The following is a 26,565-nucleotide window of genomic DNA, read 5'->3' as shown; positions in this document are numbered from 1 at the left end:
TATAGATTTGTGAAAAAAAGGGAACAGCACTCCCATGCCATCCCTCTACTCATCATTTTCACACAGTTTGATAGGAGAGAGTGGAGAAACCTCCATCAGTTTTTTATCCAAGAAAAACTGATGAAACCTGGACCAAACATTGATGGTAAAAACTTACGCACTGACCAATGTCTGATGACACCCTAATGAAACCATTGATGAAGCTTGACCATTTTTTCTATACAAGAAAAATCAGTTACTTGTGATGGAGCTCTAAAAGTATCCTAGTTAATGAACCAAGGCATAATTTAATAAAGATGTTGTTGAGACTTCTCAGTGTGATAACTGGATCCTGGTGCTCCAGAAACTAAAGTTACATTTGCTTGTACATTTTTTATATTGCCGTCAAAAATAAAAACCATTGCAAATTTTGTAAAAAAAATTAAAAAAGAAAAAAAACAATGCTTACTTCTTATTTGCCCTTCACATCCAGCACTAACAGAGTTAGTAGACCTCCTGATGTTTTTTTCAGGCATACTAGTCATGATGACAGTAATATAGAATGTGATAACTGAGGACACTGTCGCTGCAGTAGCCACAAGCTTGCTAGTTGTTAACAATGACCAGGGGGACCGTCAGACATGAGTGTTTGATTTACATAGAGAAACAAGGGGCAAGTATAAGTTTGATTTTTTTTCTTTTATAGAACATTCGCTGTCCAATTTTTTTAAACTTGGATTATCCATTTACTAAAAGTCCAACTAATAGGTGGTGTAAACTTAAGCCAGGCAGTTAAAAAAATGCATCAGATTTATCAAATAGCAAGTATGAATAGTAGTTACATTCTAGAAGAGTTTACTCTTAACATCCTAGCCATCTCTCTCCAGCCAGTTGAACTCTGCTACTGACAAGAAATGTCACTAAAGGAGTGCTCGCCCCTCACCTCCACCCATAGAAACCAGAAAATAAGGAGAGTGCAGAATTCTGAAACAAGAAACACCTTGAGAATACCCCTTTAAGTTTGACTCCTTATCGAACTTAGACGTGGGGCTCCAATTTTTTTGTAGTGACAGTTGGGGGTCTGGAGAAGACCCCTGTGCCTGTCATTGTAAATCTCCCCTCAGCGTTCATAGGAGATCATAATTTATGCTACACATAGCAGGGCTGAAGTAAAGGCGATCAGATGATTGCAGCTTCAAGAATCCTAAGGAGACTATTGAAGCCAAAAAAAATGAAAATCAAAGTTAAAAAAAATACAAAAAATATAAAAACATAAAAGTTCAAATCGCCCCATTCAAAATAAAACAATAAAAAAGCACATATTTGGTATCCCTGGTTCAGAAATGTCAGATCTATCAAAATATAAAGTAAATTAATCCGATCGGTAAACGACATAACAGGTCAGTTTTAGTATTTAATGAACATGGTAATTAAAAAAACAAAAAATAATTGTGGAATTGCATTTTTTTTGCAACTTCACCGCACTAGGAATTTTTTTTCTTGTTTTCCAGTACGCTATGTGGTTGAATCAATGGTATCATTCAAATATACAACTTGTCCTACAAAAAATCAAGCCCTCATATGACTATATTGATGAAAAAATAAAAAAGTTATGGCTCTGGGAAGAAGGGGAGCAAAAAATAAAAAGGCCAAAACGGAAAATTGCAATGTGGTGAAGGGGTTAAATGACATATTCGGTAGCTGTGTGTGGTCCTGTAACATACTGCATACGTTATTTATTTTTTAAAGACTGAAAATAAAATACTAAAAAATATTTATTAACTATTAATAATGGGTCAATAGACTCTATTTTATATAGGAGATTTTTTTTAATTTAATCAATTATAGAAAGCAGAGAAAATATACAATAATGAAAGGTCATAACTATGTATAGAGATGGTTGTACTGATATGAAATTAAGGTATCATACTCGCCTTCCAGTAAAGAGCCGCAGCACGTTATATTGCTTGTCCTGGCATTCTGTAGCTGAAACTTTATAATGAAGCAATGCCAAGAATGTAACACAATGAAGCCAGAGGAAGTCATGGAGAATAATTCACAGATAATTAGATGATTATTTTGTATTTTAATCCCAGTGTCCACTGGGTAGTGACACACATGGTGACTCTAAAGTGGCCATGATCCTGCTGACAGCGGCATGTCCAAGCTGTCGAGTCTGCCTAGTGGATCGTTTGAAATTCATTGTTTTATTGATTACTTATCTTTATGACTACACAATTTTGCAGAATAACCTATAAAACAGTGCCCTATGGTGAATTAAATTATCTCATCGGCAATTAGCAAGGATAAAATGTTAAAATGTAATGAGTACATAAATAACTTTATAATTTAGCCTGGAGTAAAAAGCAAAAAAGTAGCAACATTACGACATCAAATTTACGATGATGGCAAAAACATATAAAAACAGTAGAAAAAATACTAGAAGGCAAACACGCACATTTATAGACAGGGCAGCAGGCAACAGACAAAATATATCATGTCTCACTGCGGCTCTTCCAAAGATTTAATTTTCACATCTCAATACTTAGCGTTGCCGACATAGTCCTTAATACAGTGACATTACCTCATAACTACTTCAATTTCTTTCCCTGGAACGGGAACAAAAATGAAGATAAGCATGCTGCGGATTTCTTCACATGTAGAGCTCCATTTACATTTGGAAATCTTACACCTCTGTGATTACAGCTTAGTTATATGCAGAATTGAAGGCACTGAATTAGGTTACAAAACTATGTGACATGAGCACAGAGATATTTGTGTGTATGTCTCCTGAGCAGCATATGTGGTTATCTCATCCACTTTTCTTAGATATAACAAGCTTCTTAATTATTATTCCTTCCTATCAATTTTTGTGAATGTGTTGCTTGGTGAGATGCAAATTATTTTCTTTGGACCAGATCAACAACAGAAAATAGTTCTTCCAATTCAAACATATTTAATGCCAAAGTGCTTAGACACATGGTCCTTGATAAGTTTCACTATTTTCAAGCTTTATTAAATTTAGGGTAACTTTTCTAACTTTTTTTATCAAATGTAAGTACAGTAACTGAGCGTACATTTTCAGTAGCTAGCACAGGTGCCGATTCCTCAATACTGGTGTAGCACAAGCTCACGCTACACCTGTCTTCATAGAGTACATGGTACCAAATGCATTACAAGGCTAACGCCATCCAATGATATCGGCACTTCTACTAAGTGGCCTCTACTGGAGTAACATTTCTCACCAAGAAAATGATGACATATTTGATGACTTTGGAGGGTGTGGAAAAGGTTCTGTCCAACCCCGCCTCTTCCCGAACACTGCCCATTTCAGTGGGGCTGATCCAAAGTAGCGTGAAAACATCAAAAGAAGGAAAATATTATGCTAAATTTTTGTAACTTTTCAAAGCTTTTATTCAACTTTTGTGGTGTAAAAAGGATGAATCGGTCCTATAAAATTTTCAGTGTCAGTCTGGATATTTGACACACAGGAATTATCCCAGAGTCTGGTCTGGGTATGTTTACATGGAAATATGGGATAAGGGATTCTTCTCTCTGAAAAATGCAAGTGAAGAAAATGCATGAAAAAAATTGTAGGTCGTATCATCAAGACTGACGTTTTGTACACCAGATGAAGAGTGTGCTGGAGTAAGGCTGGTTTCACATTAGCGCTTTTTAAGCGCATGCACGGCAGGAGGTAGCTCCGCCCCCGAGCCGGCTCTCTGCCCGGCGTGCCCGCCCCTTGCTTGTAGCGCCGCCTCCTAGCGCACAGCGGCGCCTGCGATCGGCGCACCCTATCTTTAGCATAGGGTGCACAGATCGTGCGCAGGCCGTGCGCTAGTTGCGCTTTGACCTGCGCTGCGCACTTTTGACGGTGCGCCGTGCACGCCAAAATCAAACTTTTCGGATTTTGGCGCGCACGGCGCACCGTCAAAAGTGCGCAGCGCAGGTCAAAGCGCAACTAGCGCACGACCTGCGCACGATCTGCGCACCCTATGCTAAAGATAGGGTGCGCCGATCGCAGGCGCCGCTGTGCGCTAGGAGGCGGCACTACAAGCAAGGGGCGGGCACGCCGGGCAGAGAGCCGGCTCAGGGGCGGAGCTACCCCCGGCCGTGCGTGCGCTTAAAAAGCGCTAATGTGAAACCAGCCTTAGGTGCAACAACTTCTTTAATTCTGGTGGACCCCTTAATGAATTTATCTAATTTTTCAGCTGCCATGTGTCAGTTTAAGGGTACCGTTACACTTAGCGATGCACCAGCGATCCCGACAACGATAAGGATCGCTGGTGCATCGCTAAGTGGTCGCTAGTGAGCTGCCACACAGGCAGATCTCACCAACGACATCACTGGGGTCGGTGGTCGCTACTTACCTGTCAGACTCGGCAATCCTGACGTCCTCCCGCCCGCGTCCACGCGTCACTCGTCGGCGCCACAGGAAGCCCAGCAGGAAGCGCCCGACGAGAAATGATCCAGGACCTTCTCGCGCGACCAGTGATAATCAGCGGGGGAGCCGGTCGGAGGTAAGTATCAGACATAGCGATAGCGCTGCTGCATCACAAAATAGGTGACTTTACAGCGATATTGCTAGCGATATCGCAGTGTGTAACGGGGGCTTTAGAAATGTGTTCCAGTCATGAACTAAAGAGTATTTCTGTAGTAATTTACACCACTTTATATTTCTGGCATAAACTGATGATTCAACCCCGAAGTTTTTGGGTGTTGACTTTGGTGTACATTTTGACGTGGTTTGCATGCATGGGTTGTTTTGTTCCTGCATTATTTGATTCAGTAGTGAAATTTGGAGTATTTTTTTCTCAAGCAAAATTACTTTAAGAACTGACATTTTGTTCCTTTTTTCAAATGGAAAAAACATGGAGAAATATAAGACAGTTGGCAATATAGTTGTGCTTTCCTATTAAAATGAGTAGGAATCTTATTTGAGAAGTATTTGCAGTGTTTTTCATGTGGATTTTGAAGCACAATTTGATCAAAAAAGCTCAATGTGAACATACAAAACATGGATAAATCAAAGCCTATCAGCAGATCCCAAACTGTGTCTAGTAATAAAGCAGACTACAATCAAACATATTATAATAAAGTGGCATTCCCCTCTCATAAAGCCATGCCAAATATGATCACTTTATAATTGGTAGGGGTCTGGTGGAGGCTGCCACTGATGCCAAGAATAAAGGAGCCCTAGGGCAACACTGCAGACCCTTTCATGTTTTTCTTGGCTCAGTGGTTATCACTGCAGCCTTGCAGCGCCTTGCAGCGCTGGAGTCCTGGGTTCAAATCCCACCAAGGACAACATCTGCAAGGAGTTTGTATGTTCTCCCCGTGTTTGCGTGGGTTTCCTCTGGGTACTCCGGTTTTCTCCCAAACTCCAAAGACGTACTGATAGGGAATTTAGGTTGTGAGCCACATCGGGGACAATTATGATAATATGTGCAAACTGTAAAGCCTGCGGAATAGGTGCTATATAAATAAAGAGATTATTATTATTAGCCCTTTAGTCACTCATTGTACAGATAACGCTACAGCTCTATGAGTCAAGTCATTGATACTGCCCCATTTTTCCTAGAGGCTGGAATCTCACCGATCATAAATTGATGACACGTAATCGTAATAAGCCATCACTGTACACGGCAAGAATAACCCTTTAGATTATGTAATTTTATGGGGCACAGAGACATCAATATGTCAATGCACTTTCAGCTTGCTACTGGAGGTACCTTTTTAATATATTTATATATTCATATATTATCCATGAAGTCAAGGATTTCTTTCAAGTCCTGGGTACATGTTAACATAGCTACCTAGCAATGAATGCACTTTGTTAGAGCCTTTGAATGCCTATAACCTCCTGTCAATATTCTCCCGTCAGTGATTTCATACTGGGCAGCAATCCCATCTTCATACCAGAGGCTATGGAGAAAATCTGCCTGGCTTTTCTAGTCACACATGCATTAATGATTTTCTTCACCTCCATCTGTAAACAAACTTGCATCTACAGTAAATCTATCTTTTGTGAGTGTTTTCTGTAGTTGCTGTAGTTGTACTTCTGCAAATCTTCCTTTTTTTAAAACTGGAGTTGTACTTACTTTCTGTATCTGTGCACTAAGCCTACAGTATGCATCAGGAATAAAGATGATCCAATATTTTGAAATTCAAATTTGCCAGGTTCATCTAATTTTTACCAAAAATAAAATTTGCAGTGAAGCTATTCAGCACAAATCACAATACTGCAGCTGTAAGGAGATGAACAAATGAGAAATTTCCACAACTTGAAGCCCAATAGAGTGTTAACAAGTAGGCACCACCATCTGCTGGTCAAATGTTGTAGACCTAGAGAAAGTAGCAAGAACTGCATCAGCAGGAACTGTAGACTGAAGTACATGGTTCCTGAGGGGAATAGATTGGAGGAGACACTAGGTCAGGTGAGAGCTGTGGCTCATTTATTAATTACAAATGGCCAGGAGAGCAGAGAAAGCGAGAAGTCGTCACCTGGACAAGTACAGGTGCTTCTCACAAAATTAGAATATCATCAAAAAGTTAATGTATTTCAGTTCTTCAATACAAAAAGTGAAACTCCTATATTATATAGAGTCATTACAAACAAACAAACTTGTATTTCAAGTGTTTATTTCTGTTAGTGTTGATGATTATGGCTTTCAGCTAATGAAAACCCAAAAGTCATGTTCTTAGTAAATTAGAATACTTTATAACACCAGCTTGAAAAATGATTTTAAAATCCAAAATGTTGGCCTACTGAAATGTATGTTCAGTACATGCACTCAATATTTGGTCGGGGCTCCTTTGGCATCAATAACTGCATCAATGTGGTGTGGCATGGAGGTGATCAGCCTGTGGCACTGCTTAGGTGTTGTGGAAACCCAGGTTGCTTTGATAGCAGCCTTCAGCTTGACAATACCGCATAGAGTCTCTATTGGGTTAAGGTCAAGCGAGTTTTCTGCCCAATCAAGCACAGTGATACCGTTGTTTTTAAACCAGGTATTGGTACTTTTGGCAGTGTGGCCCCATTGATAAATCAAATGGTGTGGGGAGAAAATTAACTTTCTTCTCCTTGGCATTTGGCTTTAGTCACAGGGGGTGTCCCGGGTTCAGTTAATGCATTGAGAATACAGCTGGCCCCAATGCATAGCTAGTGTCAGTCAGGACCGGGGGTATGGTGACAGCGGCTGCTCTTTATACTCAGAGCGGTGACTGAACCAGTGGCAGTGCCACCCCCGTGACTGAAACTGAATGCTGCCAGGGAGAATAAAGTTCATCCTTCCCACCAGTGTTCGGCTACATGGAAGTGTTGGGCAGATTAGTAACACTATTAACTTGCAAATTAAACCCATATCTGCAGGTTAGTTGCATTTTTGCTGGTGACAGGTTCCCTTTAAAAAAGCATCTTTTGACCTGGTGACAGGTCATCTTTAACTGCGAAAACGTATTTCCCCCTTGTCAGTGTGCACCCGACTTTGATGCTGCATCTAATTATACATCACTTCCTTGCAACCATTAATACTAATATTTATATTTCCTGGTCACAGACACTGGAAACTTAGATCTTAATGGAAACATCTGGCTATTGAAACATTTGTTTCAGTGGATTTTGCCTTACAGTCTCTTTCCTCATTGCTTTCAAAATTACCGGGCTATTTACATTCTTACACTGGGAGAATAAACTAAGAATACCATTCCTTATTTGAAAATGTTGGTATTATTCTGTTTGGCATCTTCTGCTTCTGTATAACATTGATGTCATGTCATATCATGCTCTATCTATAATTACAAGAAAGAAGATGTTACTGAGTTTGTAGAACTCAGATTTCTTGTATTGTACGACTACGATGGATCAATGGCGAGTTTTAACCCCTTAACGACCGCCGATACACCTTTTAACGGCGGTAATTAAGGGTACTTAAACCACAGCGCCGTTAATTCACGGCGCTGTGGAGTAAATAAATAGCGCCCCCCAGTGTCGAATTTTTTCTGGGGTCTCGGCTGCCGGGGGTAGCCGAGACCTCAGAGAACATGAATCCGGTCGGTTTTTACCGACCCCGCTTTTGCGATCACTGTTATTAACCCTATAACTGCAATCGCAAAAAAAAGCTGCGATTTTGCATTTAATTTCTCCTTCCTCTGATGTGATCGCACATCAAAGGAGAGAGAAATAGGGTCCTCGATCCCCCCCTGTACCTCCCGGTGGTCCTGGATTTCCTCCCGGTGGTCCTCTGTCCCGCCGGCGTCCTCTGGTGGGCGCTGCCATCTTGGATCCGGAAGAATCTGCCAGCTGGCAGATTCATTTTGATCACTATGATAAACTATCATAGTGATCAAAATGAAAAAATAGTAAATAACCCCCCGTTTATCACCCCCTTAGTTAGGCAAACATAATGAAATAAAAAAAATTTTTTTTTTCATTTTTCCATTAGGGTTAGGGCTAGGGTTAGGGTTGGAATTACAGTTAGGGTTGGAATTAGGGCTAGGGTTAGGGCTAGGGTTGGAATTAGGGTTAGAATTAGGGTTAGGTTGAATTAGGATTAGCGTTAGAATTAGGATTAGGGATTAGGGTTGGGATTAGGGTTAGGGGTGTGTTGGGATTAGGGTTGGAGCAAGAATTGAGGGGTTTCCACTATTTACCAACTTTGGGGGTCTAATTTCTCCTGTTACCTTTGGGAAAATAAAAAAATTGGGGGCTAAAAAAAATCACTTTTGTGGAAAACAAAAAGACTTTTATTTTCACGGCTCTGCATTATAAACTTCTGTGAAGCACTTGGGGGTTCAAAGTGCTCACCACACATCTAGATAAGCTCCTTGGGGGTCTAGTTTCCAAAATGGGGTCACTTGTGGGGGGGTTTATACTGTTTAGGCACATCAGGGGTTCTGCAAACGCAAAATGACGCCCGCAGACCATTGCATCAAAGTCTGCATTCCAAAATGGCGCTCCTTCCTTTCCGAGCTCTCCCATGCGCCCAAACAGTGGTTCCCCCCCACATATGGGGTATCATCGTACTCAGCACAACTTGCACAACAACTTTTGTGGTCCAATTTCTCCTGTTACCCTTGAGAAAATAAAACATAGCGGGCTAAATTATCATTTTTGAGGAAAAAAAAGTGATTATTTTATTTTCACTGCTCTGCGTTATAAACTTCTGTGAAGCACTTGGGGGTTCAAAGTGCTCACCACACATCTAGATAAGTTCCTTAAGGGGTCTAGTTTCCAAAATAGTGTCACTTGTGGGGGTTTTTCACTGTTTAGGCACACCAGGGGCTCTCCAAAAGCGACATGGCGTCCAATCTCAAATCCAGCCAATTCTGCATTGAAAAAGTCAAACGGTACTCCTTCCCTTCTGAGCTCTGCCGTGCGCCCAAACAGTAGTTTACCCCCACATATGGGGTATCAGCGTACTCAGGACAAATCGCACAACAACTGTGGGGGTATGATTTCTCCTGTTACCCTTGTAAAAATTAAAATTTGGGGGCGAAATATCATTTTCGTGGAAAAAAAAATATTTTTTATTTTCACGGCTCTACGTTATAAACTTCTGTGATGTACTTGAAGGTTCAAAGTGCTCCCCACACATCTAGTAAAGTTCCTTAATGGGTCTAGTTTCCAAAATGGGGTCACTTGTTGGGGGTTTCCACTGTTTAGGAACATCAGGAGCTCTCCGAACACAATATGGCATCCGATATCAATTCCAGCCAATTCTGCGTTGAAAAAGTCAAACGGCGCTCCCTCTCTTGCGAGCTCTGCCGTGCGCTGAAAAAGTGGTTTACCCCCACATTTTGGGTATCAGCATGTTCAGGAGAAATTGCGCAACAAATTTTGTGGTTCATTTTCTCTTTTAACACTTGTGAAAATAAAAAAATTGGTTCTGAAGTAAATTTTTTGCAAAAAAAAGTAAAATGTTAATTTTTTCCTTCCACATTGCTTTAGTTCCTGTGAAGCACGTAAAGGGTTAATAAACTTCTTGAATGTGGTTTTGAGCACCTTGATGTGTCACTTTTGGGCATTTTCTGTCATGTACACCCCTCAAAATGACTTTAAATATGATGTGGTCCCTAAAAAAATGGTTTTGTAAATTTTGTTGTGAAAATGAGAAATCGCTAGTCAACTTTTAACCCTTATAACTTCCTAACGAAAAAAAATTTTGTTTCCAAAATTGTGCTGATGTAAAGTAGACATGTGGGAAATGTTATTTATTAAGAAATTTGTGTGATACATCTCTCTGATTTAAGGGCATAAAAATTTAATATTTTAAAATTGCAAAATTTTCAACATTTTCGCCATATTTCTGTTTTTTTCATAAATAAACACAAGACATATTGAAGAAATTTTACCACTATCATGATGTACAATATGTCCCGAAAAAACAGTCTCAGAATCAGTGGGATCCGTTAAAGCATTCCAGAGTTATAACCTCATAAAGTGACAGTGGTCAGAATTGTAAAAATGTCGTTAAGCTGCAAACTGGCTCTGTCACTAAGGGGTTAATGTAACAGTGCAATAACTAAACTTACTAAGTTTGCTGCCTAACCACATTTTTAGATTTTGAATGCATGTCTAACAAAATACATTTTTCCATGAAATCTTACTGTACCAACTTGAAGCCACTAGTTCCAATTCATCAAGACCAACATTGTTCACACCATCTTTGATGAGAGGGCGTTGTGGAGTCAGAGATGTCAGATTCAGTAAGAGGCGCACACTTCTTAATGAATCAGTCGAGTCTTAAGTGACGTGAGCCATCATGCGCCGTGCCACAAATCTTACTCCAGTCTGATTGTGATTTGTGGCCACAACTACTCATGAATTAGAAAAAGCATGTCCCATCCCGACCTCCTCCAAACCCAGCTCTACCTATTTTGGTAGAGCAAGCCAAAACTTGTTTGAAAATTCCAACAATCACAACATTTTTGCACAACCATGCATTTCACAACATTTTTGCAACTTTTCCAAGTGTTTTAAATCTGGCATAAACACTTTGATGAATTACTCTAGAGATCATGAATGAAAACCCTTATCTTGGACTTGGGTAGTTAGTTCTTGCTCTGTTTGTGTTGCCCCACTATGCAAATTATCTTCAGGAGTTTGTAAAGATGGTGATGACATCAGATGTTTGACTGATGATCTGGACGATGTTCCAGAAAGAGAGGATGATGTAAAGTAGGAGATTGATGAGGTGGATGAAAATATTTACAGGTCTTTCAGTGTGGTTTCTGAAAGGAACCATTGGTCGACTAGTTAATTTTTACTGGTTCTACTGTTGTAGATATTTCCATCTGTCATTGATACTGGTGAAGGTCAGGAAATGTTTCTAACTCTCAGGTGTTAGTGGAAGCTTTCATGCTTCTCTAGCAATCAGCAAGGAATAATGTTATCAAAATCCTGTGATGCGGCCTGCTCCATTTGGAATGATGAAAATATTTATCTGGTTTCAAATACCACAAATACATGTTATTTCATTCTTTCTAGCACAAATAACAGTCATTCTCTATCACTTGCTTAAAATTGGGATGAAGGGTCTTTTGCCTAAACTGGATCCTTCACCAAAATGGACACTCAAATTCGTCCCTTTATAAAACAAGAATTTCCCTGATGAAATTTTTTACATGATGAATCTCAATGAAAACCAAACCATGACTCCATCAAACCTATTTCTAATGAAAACCATAGAAGTCATGTATATCTGGGTTCCTGACAACCAAGAGATTTTCTTATGGTCATAGATACTCATCAATAAGTAGAGGATAAATAGGGTCACTCTGACAGTGCTTCATATTTGTTCAGGAGTAAAATGTAGTTTTCAAATATATAGGAAAAACTTGGACACTTAGTTGATTGCAAATGAAGATAGTAGCTTTATTAAATTAAATCGACCCATGTGAATGCAGACCGAGGCAAAGTTTTAGCCAAATAGGACCATTATCAGGTTATATCTGGTAAACAAGTGGTCGAGGGGTCCTGAGCTGTGCGGATATAGTTCCACTGTGGCTCAACTAGATCTGAATTGCTCAGGACCCTCCAACCACTTACTGCACAGATATACATTGACAAAATGCCCTATCTGGCCTAAACATTGGCTCAGTCTGCGTTCACATGGGTCAGTTTAACTTAATAAAGCTACTTTCTTCAACTGCAATCAACTAAGTGCCAATGTTTTTCCCATATATACTAATCATCTGGAGGCCAAACTCTCCTATCTTAACATGGCGTGTGCTGTCTAGAAAAATATTTGATGGTTTCAAGTCCAGGAGAATTATTCCACTTAAATGAAATAATTGCACATAGTTTGGGTGGTAAAGAATGATTTGACCTATGTAAAATGGTAGAGGTTTGTCTGAAATGTTGTATAAGAGCAGCAGAAGAAGCGCCCGATACACCAAATAGACTTTGGGCCCTATACATCAAAGCTTTTATGCCAGTATCCTGGCATAACAAGCTTTTAAAGTCGCATAATTTTTGCACAACTGGCATCCTCTCACCATTTTTACCCAGCTCTGACAAAGTTTGGGTGGGACAGGGGTATGGTAACCATAGCTTGTCAATTTAATGATGAGCGGTGCTACTCGCTGATCCACAAATCTTACTCGATCAGGGGCTAGAGTAGTATTTGTGGTGAAGCGCAAACAGAGGTCTGCTCATCAAGACCAGTGTGAACAACACTGGTTTTGATGAATAGGGACCTATGTTTTGGGTATTTTCCAAACTTTCACAGTGTTTTTTTTTTACATTTGGCAAGTAGTTTAATGGCCTGTGGATCAGTTGGGGCCTGGGTGAAAAAAATAATTGTGGCATCCCTACCAACTAGTTCTAAAACTGAAATAAAATGAAGCTACGTTGATCCTGAATGCCATGTAGACAGTGTCTGAACTTGTTGCTATATCTACCCCCAACAAGCTCTTGATTTCTTGAAATTTAATTAATCTTCTCATCTATAAATCCACGTGTAAATTCCAGAGGAGCCAGGTTTTTTTGCAGGAAAGTTGGGAAATGTTCCATTCTGCCTGCAGGAAGAACAGAAAAGTGAACTCATATGGCATAAAACACTGCAGATACAATTCTGTGAAGTAGAAATATCTTGAAATCTCAGAGAACTGTAGCACAGTGTCCACAGCTTTTTGAAAGTATCACATTCGAGAATAAGCATCCTAATTTCACATATATGATACATGACAATTCGAACACTGGAGTGGAGACGTAAAAAGCTCAACCTGAAGGAAGTAGAATGGAAAAGTGAATACTAATCATCTGAGCCTCTCCATAGCTGTCCTACACTGTGCCCCAAATAAAAACTACCCCCTAACTGTACGCCTCTTGATTGTAACATGAAGCCACTGTGCCCCTGAATATGAAATTAATATACCATGCTTCCTAAATATAACAATGTATTTTGTATAATGTAATTAAAAATACTATACTGTGCCCCCTGGTTATAAAACCACTATACTGTGTTCCCTGCTTATAAAATTACCACACTGTGTCTCATGATTATAAAATTACTATACTGTGCCCCCTGATTCTAAAATTACTATACTATGCCCCCTTACCATAAAATTATCATACTGTGCCCCTTGGCTATAAAATTACTATACTATACCGCAGAATATAAAATTTACTATATTGTACCCCAGTATATATAATGAGTATACTGTGCCCCCTGGTTATAAAACTACTATACTGTGCCCCCTTACCATAAAATTATCATATTGTGCCCCCTGGTTATAAAATTACTATACTGTGCCCCCTGATTCTAAAATTACTATACTATGCCCCTTACCATAAAATTATCATACTGTGCCCCCTGGCTATAAAATTACTGTACTATACCCCAGAATATAAAATTACTAGATTGTACCCCAGTATATATAACTAGATGGTGGGCCGATTCTATCGCATCGGGTATTCTAGAGTCTCTTTTAAAATAAAAAATAGTGATATACTCACCTCCCGACGACCCCCGGACTCTTTCTCTCCTCTCACCACGCTCCCGGCATCTTCCGGTCCCAGTAATGCTTAGCACGAAACACCGCTGATGACGTCGCGCTCTCGCGAGAGTGACGTCATCTCCGGCCCTTCTCGCTAAGCATTACTGGGACTGGAAGATGCCGGGAGCGTGGTGAGAGGAGGGACAGAGTCCGGGGGTCGTCGGAAGGTGAGTATATAACTTTTTTTATTTTAACAGAGACTGTAGAATACCCGATGATAGAAGCGGGCCACCATCTAGTGTATTATACTCCTGTTACAGCCAGAGCTGCAGTCACTGTTCAGATCTTACCAAATGTATTGTACTCAAGTTACACCCAGAGCTGAAGTCACTGTTCTGCTGTTGCCTAATGTATTGTACTCCAGTTACACCCAGATCTGCAGTCACTGTTCTGCTGTTACTCAATGTACTCCTGTTACACCCAGAGCTGCAGTCACTGTTTTGCTGTTACCTAGTGTAGTGTACTCCAGTTACACCCAGATCTGCCGTCACTGTTCTACTGTTATCTAATGTATTGTACTCCAGTTACTCCCAGAGCTGCAGTCACTCTTCTGCTTTTACCTAATGTATTGTAGTCCAGTTACACCCAGAGCTGCAGTCACCGTTCTGCTGTTACCTAATGTATTGTACTCCAGTTACACCCAGATCTGCAGTCACTGTTCTTCTGTTACCTAATGTAGTGTCCTCCAGTTACACCCAGAGCTGCAGTCACCATTCTGCTGTTACCTAATGTAGTGTACTCCAGTTACACCCAGATCTGCAGTCACTGTTCTACTGTTATCTAATGTATTGTACTCCAGTTACTCCCAGAGCTGCAGTCACTGTTCTGCTTTTATCTAATGTATTGTACTCCAGTTAATCCCAGAGCTGCAGTCACTGTTCTGCTTTTACCTAATGTATTGTAGTCCAGTTACACCCAGAGCTTCAGTCACTGTTCTGCTGTTACCTAATGTATTGTACTCCAGTTACACCCAGATCTGTAGTGACTGTTCTGCTGTTACCTAATGTAGTGTACTCCAGTTACACCCGGATCTGCAGTCACTGTTCTGCTGTTATCTAATGTATTGTACTCCAGTTACTCCCAGAGCTGCAGTCACTGTTCTGCTTTTACCTAATGTATTGTAGTCCAGTTACACCCAGATCTGCAGTCACTGTTCTGCTCTTACTTAATGTATTGTACTCCAGTTACAGCCAGAGCTGCAGTCACTGTTTAGATCTTACCTAATGTATTGTACTCCAGTTACACCCAGAGCTGCATCCACTTTTCTGCTGTCACCTAATGTATTGTACGCAAGTTACACCCGGAGCTGCAGTCACTGTTCTACTGTTACCTAATTACCTAATGTATTGTACTCAAAAATATGTAAAGGACTGTGCCTGTGTAATGAGCGACGCAGCAGTGATGCCTTTAACGGCTGTAATGTGCCTGTACAGTAAGAAATGCGGCCGTGTTGCCACGACGACTAAGCAACTGTCGCTGATTGGTCGCGGCCTAACTGCCGCGACCAATCAGCGAGGTGGGATTTCCATTACAGACAGACAGAATTAGACAATTATATAGTAGATGAGTATTCTGTGCCTCCTGGTTATAAAACTACTATACTGTGCCCCCTGATTATAAAATTACTATACTGTGCCCCCTGATTATAAAATTACTATACTGTGCCTCTGATAAGAAAATTACTATACTGTGCCCCCTTATCATACAATTATCATACTGTGCCCCCTGGTTATAAAATTACTATACTGTACCCCAGAATATAAAATGACTATACTGTGCCTTAAGAGTATTAACTTGTTATACTGTGCTTACTGTTTATAAAATTACTGTACTGTGTTTTGTGAATTTAAAATGAATGTATTGTGCATCATGAATTGAACATTAATATACCTTGTCTCCTGAATATAATATTTATGTACTATGCATAATAAATATAAATTAACTACAGTATACTGTGTCCCCTGAATATAACATTACTAATGTGTATCATGAATAGAAAATAAAATGGCTGTCACATGAATATTAAATAAAAATACATACTATCCCCTGCGTAATATAAAAATATTTTTTTCGTTCCCCCAATGTAAAATTCTATATCTATATTGTGCCCCTTGAATATTAATTTAAAACTATATATACATTATCTTCTGAATATTAGAGAAAATATTCCACATGAATATTAAAAAAAGCATGCTGTACCTTGTGTGGTATAAAATATATATTGTGACCCCGGATATAAAAAAAATTGTGTATTTCTATAATATAAATTTATGTATCATATTATGTCAATATACACATTTTCACATGACCTATAGGATCATTACCAGATTGGTGCGGGGCTGACCCCCTGCTCCCCCACCAATAAAGCACGGCTCCATAGACTGCATAGTGACCCTTCTCAGCTACCGTCTGCCTTTCACTTCAGTAGGATCTGAGTTGAAGTGTCCGGGAATGAATCAGACCAAGCCTTTAAATATTGCTTCTGTCATTCTGCCCAGTATAACAAGTCCTTATGAAAAGAGATTACTTTCAGACCCTTCTTATGGATATTTGCAAGTCAGAATGGGCACAAAGTACTCCTGAAACATCCTGTCACATCCTTATTTGGCGAAATATTGTGCTGAGGATTAAAACAACCGTCATAGCTGTCTGGTAACATCCATCAGACATTCATACATACCATTGGAATGGAAATCAGTGGCGTCTTTCTCTTTTGATTGGAAATACAGCAGATGTGGCTACCGGCTACAGGACACAATGCTTTCCTAGTTGGGGCATTACAGAGGCGAATGTAGCTCCTTTTCTTCAGAAATAATCAATATGTCCCACCTATATTGCTTTGTCTAGAGCAAGCAGTCATTTTTCTATATTGACTCGGTGAGAAGTGGCTGCAAGTGACTCAGGACAGGAGGCCTAAAGGAGGCTTAGTGATCCAACTCGTAACTTCGATAATGTTTTAAAAGAAGTTACCAGGACTTTAATATTGAAGATCTAAGGATCGAAATTGCAATGTCATCCTCATAAAAGTCCTAAATCTTCATGATCACGACTTCTTGTTTCAGGTTCGCCGTAAGAGTAAGGCTTCTAATGCAGGATTATTCATGGGAGATGAGGTGATCTCTATCAATGGGACAACCTGCACTGACATACCCTACTCGGAGGTTGTGGCTCTTATTGAAAAGTCAGTTGAGAGTCTCCAACTGCTTGTGAAAAGGTAAGAAATCTGCCAAACGCTCCGTGAGGTCTGATCATAGGGAATCGCCCGGTGCTCTGATTTGAGGGTTGTATGGCACTATCTTTTGATGGCTACATGGCATCGTTATTCCGGCAATGTCACTGTTATTGGTGGAACCTTGTGTATAACTAATCGACTTTGCAGTGCAAAATTAAATCACCCTGGTTCCATTTACATGGTCGATATTCTACTGGAACTTTTTAGGAATTCATCAAAGTCCTGTTACAGTGGTTTCATGGTTCATTTTATCTCTTGTCAATATTGTGGTAATTGTGGAGAGTATATAGATGCCTGCACTTCTTCTACTATGATTCTCTTCCATTTTAGCATTTAATAGATCTGTTGTAGGAAGAGACACAACTTGAAATTTTTTGGCTCCAATGCAAAATTTGTACAAGGGTCCCCATCTACCATCTGTGTTTTATAATACTGATTCTACTGCGCAGTCGCCGCCAGTAACGCCATTTTGATGGAGCCAAATTTTTTGCTTTCTAGCAAAATAGTCCTGCACAGTAGCATTGATCGCGCTCCGAAAGATGCTACTGTGAAGGCACTGCCGGCGCCATCTTATGGAGCCTAATTTTTTTTACTCTAGCAGAAAGGCGTTGGAGGCGGCGCCTGCGCAGTAGCATCTATTGGAATGCGATGTGTGCTAAAACACAGGTGTGGCTACTGACATCATTTTGATTAAGATAACTTTTTTTTCCCCAACAAAACAGAATTCATAAAGAAAATGATACAGTGGGGAAAAAAAGTATTTAGTCAGTCAGCAATAGTGCAAGTTCCACCACTTAAAAAGATGAGAGGCGTCTGTAATTTACATCATAGGTAGACCTCAACTATGGGAGACAAACTGAGAAAAAAAAATCCAGAAAATCACATTGTCTGTTTTTTTTTCATTTTATTTGCATATTATGGTGGAAAATAAGTATTTGGTCAGAAACAAAATTTCATCTCAATACTTTGTGATATATCCTTTGTTGGCAATGACAGAGGTCAAACGTTTTCTGTAAGTCTTCACAAGGTTGCCACACACTGTTGTTGGTATGTTGGCCCATTCCTCCATGCAGATCTCCTCTAGAGCAGTGATGTTTTTGGCTTTTCGCTTGGCAACACGGACTTTCAACTCCCTCCAAAGGTTTTCTATAGGGTTGAGATCTGGAGACTGGCTAGGCCACATGCGTATGTATGTAGTATGTATGTAGTATGTATGTAGTATGTATGTAGCATGTAGTATGTATGTAGCATGCATGTAGCATGTAGCATGTATGTAGCATGCATGTAGTATGTATGTAGTATGTATGTAGCATGTAGTATATATGTGGTATGTATGTAGCATGTAGTATGTATGTAGCATGCATGTAGTATGTATGTAGCATGTAGTATGTATGTAGCATGCATGTAGTATGTATGTAGTATATATGTGGTATGTATGTAGCATGTAGTATGTATGTAGCATGCATGTAGCATGCATGTAGTATGTATGTAGTATGTATGTAGTATATATATATATTTTTTTAAACATTTAACACATTAGCCGGATGATGGGACTACTACTGTCCCATCATTGGCTAATGTGTCAATCACTGTCATGGTAGCAGGCATCGCCCGATGGGACTTGTAGTCCCATCGGACGATGCCTGCACAGACCCCCGGACATCAGCACAGCCCCCCGGCAGGCCGGTACAGCCCCCCGGCAGGCCGGTACAGACCCCCACAGGGTGCACAGACCCCGGGCAGTCCGCACAGCCCACCGGCAGGCCGGCACAGACCCCCGGCAGGCCGGCAGAGACCCCCGGAAGGCCCGTACAGACCCCCGAGAGGCTGTACAAGGGCAGGAAAGGGTTTTTCCAATTCCGATACCGGAAGTCTCATAGACTTGAATGGGACTTCCGGTATCGGCATCGGCGATACCGATACTTTTTTTAAAGATCGGCCGATCCATTCCGATCCGATATTTTGAAGTATCGGACGGTATCGCTCAACTCTATTGCTGACTGACTAAATACTTTTTTTCCCCACTGTATATGCATATTATACACTGTATCGTGCTACAGCGCAGATGCCGGCGTCTGTATGATGAATGTTTTTTTTTAACAATAGTATAAGCATTGTGTAAAATAGGGGGCAGGTCACTGAGGGATCAATAGACACAAATGTTTGGCACTCAACTTTGAACAATAGATGATTTTTATTAGCAGTCACGGGTAAACGTTTCAGTCAATACATCTGACCTTCCTCAATACACTGCAATATTACAAGTAATACATAAATCATAAAAAAATAACCATGAAAAATACATCCATGAATCTAATCAAGAAACAATGAAGTCCAAAAAATTGTGGACGGTTGATAAAGAAATGAAAAGAAAAGGAAAGAAAAAAATATAAGAACATACCCAACTGCTCCTGAGATGTTGATATGGATAACATCTATCTGAATGATCAATGTATATGTCAAAAAATAATAACGAAATAGGTCAAAAGTTGTCTAATGAAGGAACAACTTACTTGAAAGGTACAATTAGTGGCTTGAACATCCGTAGGGTAAAAACATAAGGTCCTAATCTGGTCCTTAAATGGGGAATATGAGGTAGGAATATTACTGAGTCATAGGGGACATGGTGTGATCATGGTCATATAAAAAAAAATATATATATATATATATGTGTGTATATAGTGACCAACCTGTAGTTGGGTATGTAGAATAGTTCAAAATACGTATCCCATATAGTATTGAGTACAGGTGTCCTTTCACCTAGACTATCTGTAGCAGGAATATGAGTTAATAATGGCCACAATATGTGTAATATATAAAATATATAAAGTGAAATAATATGAGCCCCCTCTGGTAGCATACCATATATGTGTGAAATCGAACATGAATTGCATCCGTAATCAATTGGCTCTGTGTCTCGCTTCACCTATGACACCTAAAATATGAAGGTGATGGTACATGTCATATCACCAATAGACGGACTATGTCCCCAATAAAAAGAAAATGTAAATATATATACACACCATGCAGTGACGTATGTATTGGGGACCGGAATAGAGGACCTGGACACAGCAACTGTCTATATGAAAAGACTTGAATGAATAAATACGTCCCTATAGATGAACGAAAAAGCCCATGAAAGGGTTAAAAGATGTCCCTTACCGGTGGTGGATAGTGGTGTCTCCTGCCAAACGAGAGTGCGGCGTCCACCGCTAGTCCAGGGGCAGAGAGAACTCGGGTACTTGTAACGAGTAGCGAGTCCAATGTAAGTCTATGGGAAATGCGAATAATGGGCTGTGCGGGACTGTGCTGGGCTGTGCGGGACTGTGCTGGACTGTGTGGGACTGTGCTGGACTGTGTGGGACTGTGCTGGCTGTGCGGGACTGTGCGGGACTGTGCTGGACTGTGTAGGACTGTGCGGGACTGTGCTAGCTGTGCGGACTGTGCTGGCTGTGCGGGACTATGCCGAGCTGTGTGGGACTGTGCGGGAATATGCTGGCTGTGCGGGACTGTGCTTGACTGTGCTGGCTGTGCGGGACTGTGCTGGACTGTGCGGGACTGTGCTGGACTGTGCGGGACTGTGCTGACTGTGCGGGACTGTGCTGGACTGTGCTGGACTGTGCGGGACTGTGCTGGACTGTGCGGGACTGTGCTGACTGTGCGGGACTGTGCTGGACTGTGCAGGCTGTGCGGGACTGTGCTTGACTGTGCAGGATTGTGCTGGCTGTGAGGGACTGTGCTTGACTGTGCGGGACTGTGCTGGCTGTGCTGGATTGTGCTGACTGTGCGAGACTGTGCTGGATGGTGCAGGCTGTGCGGGACTGTGCTTGACTATGCGGGACTGTGCTGGATGTGCGGGACTGTGCTTGACTGTGCAGGACTGTGCTGACTGTGCGAGACTGTGCTGGACGGTGCAGGCTGTGCGGGACTGTGCTGGACTGTGCGGGACTGTGCTGGCTGTGCGGGACTGTGCCAGGCTGTGCAGGACTGTGCTGGGCTGTGCTGGACTGTGCGGGACTGTGCTGGCTGTGCGAGACTGTGCTGGACGATGCAGGCTGTGCGGGACTGTGCCAGGCTGTGCAGGACTGTGCTGGGCTGTGCGGGACTGTGCCAGGCTGTGCAGGACTGTGCTGGGCTGTGCTGGACTGTGCGGGACTGTGCTGGCTGTGCGGGACTGTGCTGGGCTGTGCGGGACTGTGCTGGGCTGTGCGGGGACTGTGCTGAGCTGTGCGGGGACTGTGCGGGCTGTGCCGAATATTTCGAGGCGAGTAGTGAAAAACTCACTAGGATTCGAGTACCACGAGTACCGCATTACTCGCCGAGTACCGAATCCTAACGAGTATACTCGCTCATCCCTATAGGTAAGATTTTGAATAGTCGAGCAGCACATAAAAGTTAAGTCTTTTGATAGGACCTACTTTCCAATTGTGATCTAGTGAATTTCAATCATGTATTGTAATGGTGGCGAAGATGTCTGTACTCTTTATTACAGCGCTCAGTAGTGTCCTGTCGTCTGCCAACTATAAATTGAGTTTATACAGTGAAGGTTCCCTGAGAAATGAGACTTGGCTGGCGGCAGCGATTATTGTCAGCACAGAATGCATCCTCAAATGTTCACAGCCTTTTAAGGATGCAACACACGCAGAACCCTGCTTGTTTTCTATCCAGACAAATTTACAACATTGAAATTATTTGCTGAAGATCCAAAGTTCACTGTTTTGTGTATTAAGTAAGCTCTTTGCATTTTATGCATATCACTGATAGATGGTTAAAAGGGAATTAGAATCAAAGGGGATCTGTCAGCAAGTGTTCGCTTTGTAATCTGATGTTGAAAAAGAGACCCTGATTCCTGTGATGTGTCACTTACTGGGCTACTTGCTGCAGTTTCAATAAAATCAGTGTTTTGCCAGCAGGTTACAATCTCCTGCTGACAAACGGCTTATAACAGCTGACTATATGGCCCGAGAAAACTAGTCCTATAGTGATGAGATTAGTTATCTCAGGTCATGTAGTTGTAGGGTTCGAGCAGGCTCACAGGATGCAGTGACGAGACACGAGACTGAATGTGGGGTGAAATAAACTTTTATAAGTTTAAAGCCGCAAGGGCTAAACTGCTTCGATCAAACAAAAGGGGAAACACCTATTTGTCCTCGCAGGGACTCGTAAAACAAACATTCAAACAAAAAGGGTCCTTATTCTCTAAAATGCACTTAGCCTTCCGGGCGTCGCTCGAGTTCACGTCCACTCAGGGATTGCAGATTTGGCTGCCTTGTAATCCACGATTTCCCGGAAGGACTTGGGTTCGTCCGGCCCTGAAGAAACTGGAACGGTGGGGCACAGCAGGCCCTGAAGAAAACTGGACGGTGGGGCGCAATGGGCCCTGAAGAAACCAGAACGATGGGGATCAACAGGCCCTGAAGAAACTGGAACGATGGGGCGCAACCGGCCCTACAGAAACTGAACGGTGGGGCGCAACGGGCCCTGAAGAAGCTGGAATGGTGGGGCACAGCAGGCCCTGAAGAAAACTGGACGGTGGGGCGCAACGGGCCCTGAAGAAACCAGAACGATGGGGCGCAACAGGCCCTGAAGAAACTGGAACGATGGGGCGCAACCGGCCCTAAAGAAACTGAACGGTGGGGTGCAACGGGCCCTGAAGAAGCTGGAATGGTGGGGCGCAATAGGCCCTGAAGAAATGGGGATGGTGGGGCACAACAGGCCCTGAAGAAACTGTTCGGGGGGATAAATCTCCCAGGCGTCCGTTTAGAGGCGCCCGTCCCCCAGCCAGGTCATGACGCAGTTCAAAAACATAAAATCTTAACAAACTCTGCTCAGTGTCCCCTCAGTAAGCGGGACAGGGGCTCTGCGGCCGCCTATAGTGAGGTGGCGTCCCCTGAGGTCGGTAATGACGGGGTCGCAGCTGTGGGAGAAAACAGGGGGGCAGTGTCCTGGTCACTATACCGGATTGCTGTCTTGTCGCAGCGGTCGCCTGAGATCCCGGTCCTGTCACAGCACGGAGTGAATCAGCGGGCATCAATTTATCTGTATGTATCCGGGGAGGGACTCCCGGGGAGAGTCTCTTATGCGTCGCTCTTCGGACAGTCTCAAATCTTCCTTTGACAGTCTCCTGCCTGTCTCTCTTCCCCACACCGTCAGTTGCCACAGTCCTCTCCCTGCCACACGGCTCTCTCTCCCCTGTCAGGCACTCTTCCAACTGCCTCCTCAGCGCGTCCCCTGCTCCTTTTACCCTCGCCCCGCCCCCTGTTGCCCTGACAACTTCAGTCGCATGTCTCCCTTTGTAATCCCCCTGATGTGGTTTCTTCAACAACCCTGATGGCGGTCCCCCTGGTTCCAGCCCAATCACTGTATGGGGGTCCTCCTCCCCACATTCCCCCACCCTGTAAGCTCGCCAGTCCTCGGGCGAGGGTGTTAGTCTATTGAGATTGGTCTGTAAAGGTGTCAATATTTGTTGCCATACGAACTGGTCTTGTTCATACCGTTCGGGGGGTTTGCCGGCTGTTGACCGCTCGGAGCGTCTAAGTTCGACTGGGGTGGAATCTTCTGGGGTGGTGGACGTCGGTGAGCTGCAAGATGCCGGTGGGTTAATTGTGTCAACTGGCTCATTATTGGGTGGAGGGCCCTTGGGAACTGGAGGGAAATCCTCGTCGTCTGAGTCCCAGCATATGGACTCCGGTTCGGATGTCTTCGGGACGGGTTCCAATTGCTTCGGGTCGGAAGAAATACACAGGCGTAACATATTACGATGCACAATGCGAGTGGGCAGTGTTTCATCCTGCTCGGGCCGTATTTCGTACACAGGTCCTTCTGAATGGATACGGCGTAGTACCCGATAAGGACTCTCTTCCCAACGTGACTCCAGTTTATTCTGGGGGTGTTGATCTAGTACAAGCACACGGTCCCCGCTTTGGAGATGGGGAGGGGAGGTTGTATTCTTCCCGGGGTGTTCCCAGTCTTGAAGTTTGGTATGTACAATTCGGTGAAGAGTTGCAACCTGTGGCGATGATTTTGGACCCAAGACGACACTCCGGTCCAGGGCCGAGGCTCTTCGGGGTCCAACTCTACCTCCGTGATCCCTTTACCCTCTCGTCCGAACAGCAGGAAATAAGGAGTATAGCCCGTTACTCGATGTACCCGATTATTATAAACCCACACTAATTCAGAAACATATTCAGGCCAACGAGCTTTCTTGTCACTCTCCAGAGTGCGTAGCATTTGAATCAATGTCCGATTAAATCGCTCACAAGCCCCATTCCCTTGCGGGTGATATGGTGTGGTCTGGGATTTATCAATCCCATAAAGATGATGTAGTTCCTCCATAACTTTCCCCAAAAAACATGCTCCCTGGTCGGAATGTATGCGTTGAGGACAGCCGTACACTTGTATAAAGTTTCTGCAAATTGCGGAGGCGGCTGACTCCGCGGTCTGGTCTCTAGTAGGGGTGACCACAGCGAATATAGTGAAATGATCCACCATGACGAGGCAGTGTTCGTATCCCTGGAATGCGGGACCAATGTGCAGATAATCTACCGTCAGGAGCTCAAAGGGTTCTGAAGTCACAATCGTCTGTGTTGCAGCCCTCTGAGCAGGCGGTTTGGCCAATTCACATAAGCGGCAGGTATGGCAAACTTCGTCCACAACAGCCGACAAGCGTGGGTGATAAACTTTCTGTTGTAACCATTGCAAAGTCTTTTTGACTCCAAAGTGGGCCCCTTTTTCGTGAGCCTCTTGAGCCAGTTCGTGTAGTTGTGCTCCGTGTGTAACCACCTGCCAAACAGTCGTTGAGGTTGTTTGCGAAGTGATTTTACGGTACAGTAGTCCCTTTCGGATAATCAGTCTCTCCCATTGTCGCAGCATCAGCGACAGGTCTTGGGTCAAAGCTTGTCGTTGAGTATCAGTGGGTAATTGACCAGCGGCGACCCATGTCCGGAGAAGTCCAACTTCTTCATCTTCTTGTTGCTGTTGTATCCACTTATCACGAGATTGTTCCAGGATGCCCCTGTGGGCCTCTGGGGAAGATACTTTTGCATCAACATTGGTGAGCACGGCAGCGGTAAGAGCGAACGGTATTTCCTCTCCTTCTAATTCTTCGTCTCGATTCTGTCCGGGAGTTGTATGTCGAATCCTAGAGAGAGCATCTGCATGAACATTCTCGGCCCCTCTTTTGTAAATAATATTGTAATTGTACTTCGCCATTCGGACCACCCATCGCTGCTCCAAAGCCCCCAACTTGGCGTTTTCCAAATGAGCCAGTGGGTTATTGTCAGTTCGCACTACCACCTTGGAGCCCGCTAGGTACTCTGCGAATCTCTCCGTCATAGCCCACACCACTGCGAGGAGCTCGAGCTTGAAAGAGCTGTAATTGTCAGGGTTACGCTCGGAGTCATGGAGTGAACGGCTTCCATAAGCAATCACCCTCTCCCGGCCATCCTGAACCTGTGACAACACAGCTCCTAGCCTGTGAAGACTCCCGTCAGTGTGCAGGATGAACGGCTGAGAAAAATCCGCATAAGCCAACACTGGGGCATCCGAGAGTGCAGCCTTGAGATCTCGGAAGGCCTCTTCCTGAGGGTGTTGCCACTGGATTTTTCGCCCATTGGCCCCAGCGGGAGCCCCCTTCAGCAGGTCATGCAGGGCTCGAGCTCGACATGCAAAATTCTTTACGAAACGACGGTAATATCCAGCTAACCCCAGAAAAGCCCGCACGTCTTTCACCGTCTCGGGGGTAGGCCATTCCTGGATAGCAGCAATCTTCTCCCGGGATGGCCTCACACCCTCTGCTGAAACGACATGACCCAGATACTCAATCTGAGAGCGAAATAGGTGGCACTTCTGAGGCTTCACCTTCAACCCGTACTTTTGCAGCTGGCTGAGTACCTGTCCCAACCGCTTCAGGTGGTCCTCGAAGGAGGCAGCATAGACAATGATGTCGTCCAGGTAGATCAACGTGGCCTCAAAATTGAGATCCCTTAGACATCGCTCCATCAATCGCTGAAATGTCCCGGGGGCGTTGGCCAGCCCGAATGGCATTCGATTAAACTCAAACAGTCCCATGGGCATTATGAACGCCGTCTTAGCTCTGTCCTCTTCTGACATGGGCACCTGCCAGTACCCACTGGCCAAGTCCAGGGTCGAAAAATATGTTGCTTTGCCCAATGCAGACAGAGATTCTTCTATGCGGGGCAGTGGGTATGAGTCTTTGATAGTGCAAGCATTCAATTTACGATAATCCACACAGAATCGTAGTGTACCATCTTTCTTCCGGACCAACACGATGGGGGCCGCCCAAGGGCTTTGACTTTCCCGTATCACCCCTTTTTGTAGCATCTGAGCCAGCA

General features: G+C 43.0%; 1 protein-coding gene across 1 annotated transcript in view; it reads left to right on the top strand.

The window, feature by feature from the left end:
• SYNPO2 (synaptopodin 2) overlaps nt 1-26,565 on the top strand; it is a 459,389-nt gene that overhangs the window by 268,919 nt on the left and 163,905 nt on the right. Inside the window, exon 2 of the mRNA XM_073571855.1 lies at nt 17,043-17,194. Within this exon, the coding sequence (XP_073427956.1) occupies nt 17,043-17,194 (152 nt within the window). The remainder of the gene's footprint in view (nt 1-17,042; nt 17,195-26,565) is intronic.

The sequence above is a fragment of the Dendrobates tinctorius genome, unplaced genomic scaffold, assembly GCF_039654945.1.
Source record: "Dendrobates tinctorius isolate UK_male_01 unplaced genomic scaffold, ASM3965494v1 ptg000030l, whole genome shotgun sequence".
In the NCBI taxonomy this organism is placed as follows: domain Eukaryota; kingdom Metazoa; phylum Chordata; class Amphibia; order Anura; family Dendrobatidae; genus Dendrobates; species Dendrobates tinctorius.
The sequence above is the reverse complement of the archived record's forward strand: the minus strand, read 5'-3'. Positions and strand labels throughout refer to the sequence as shown.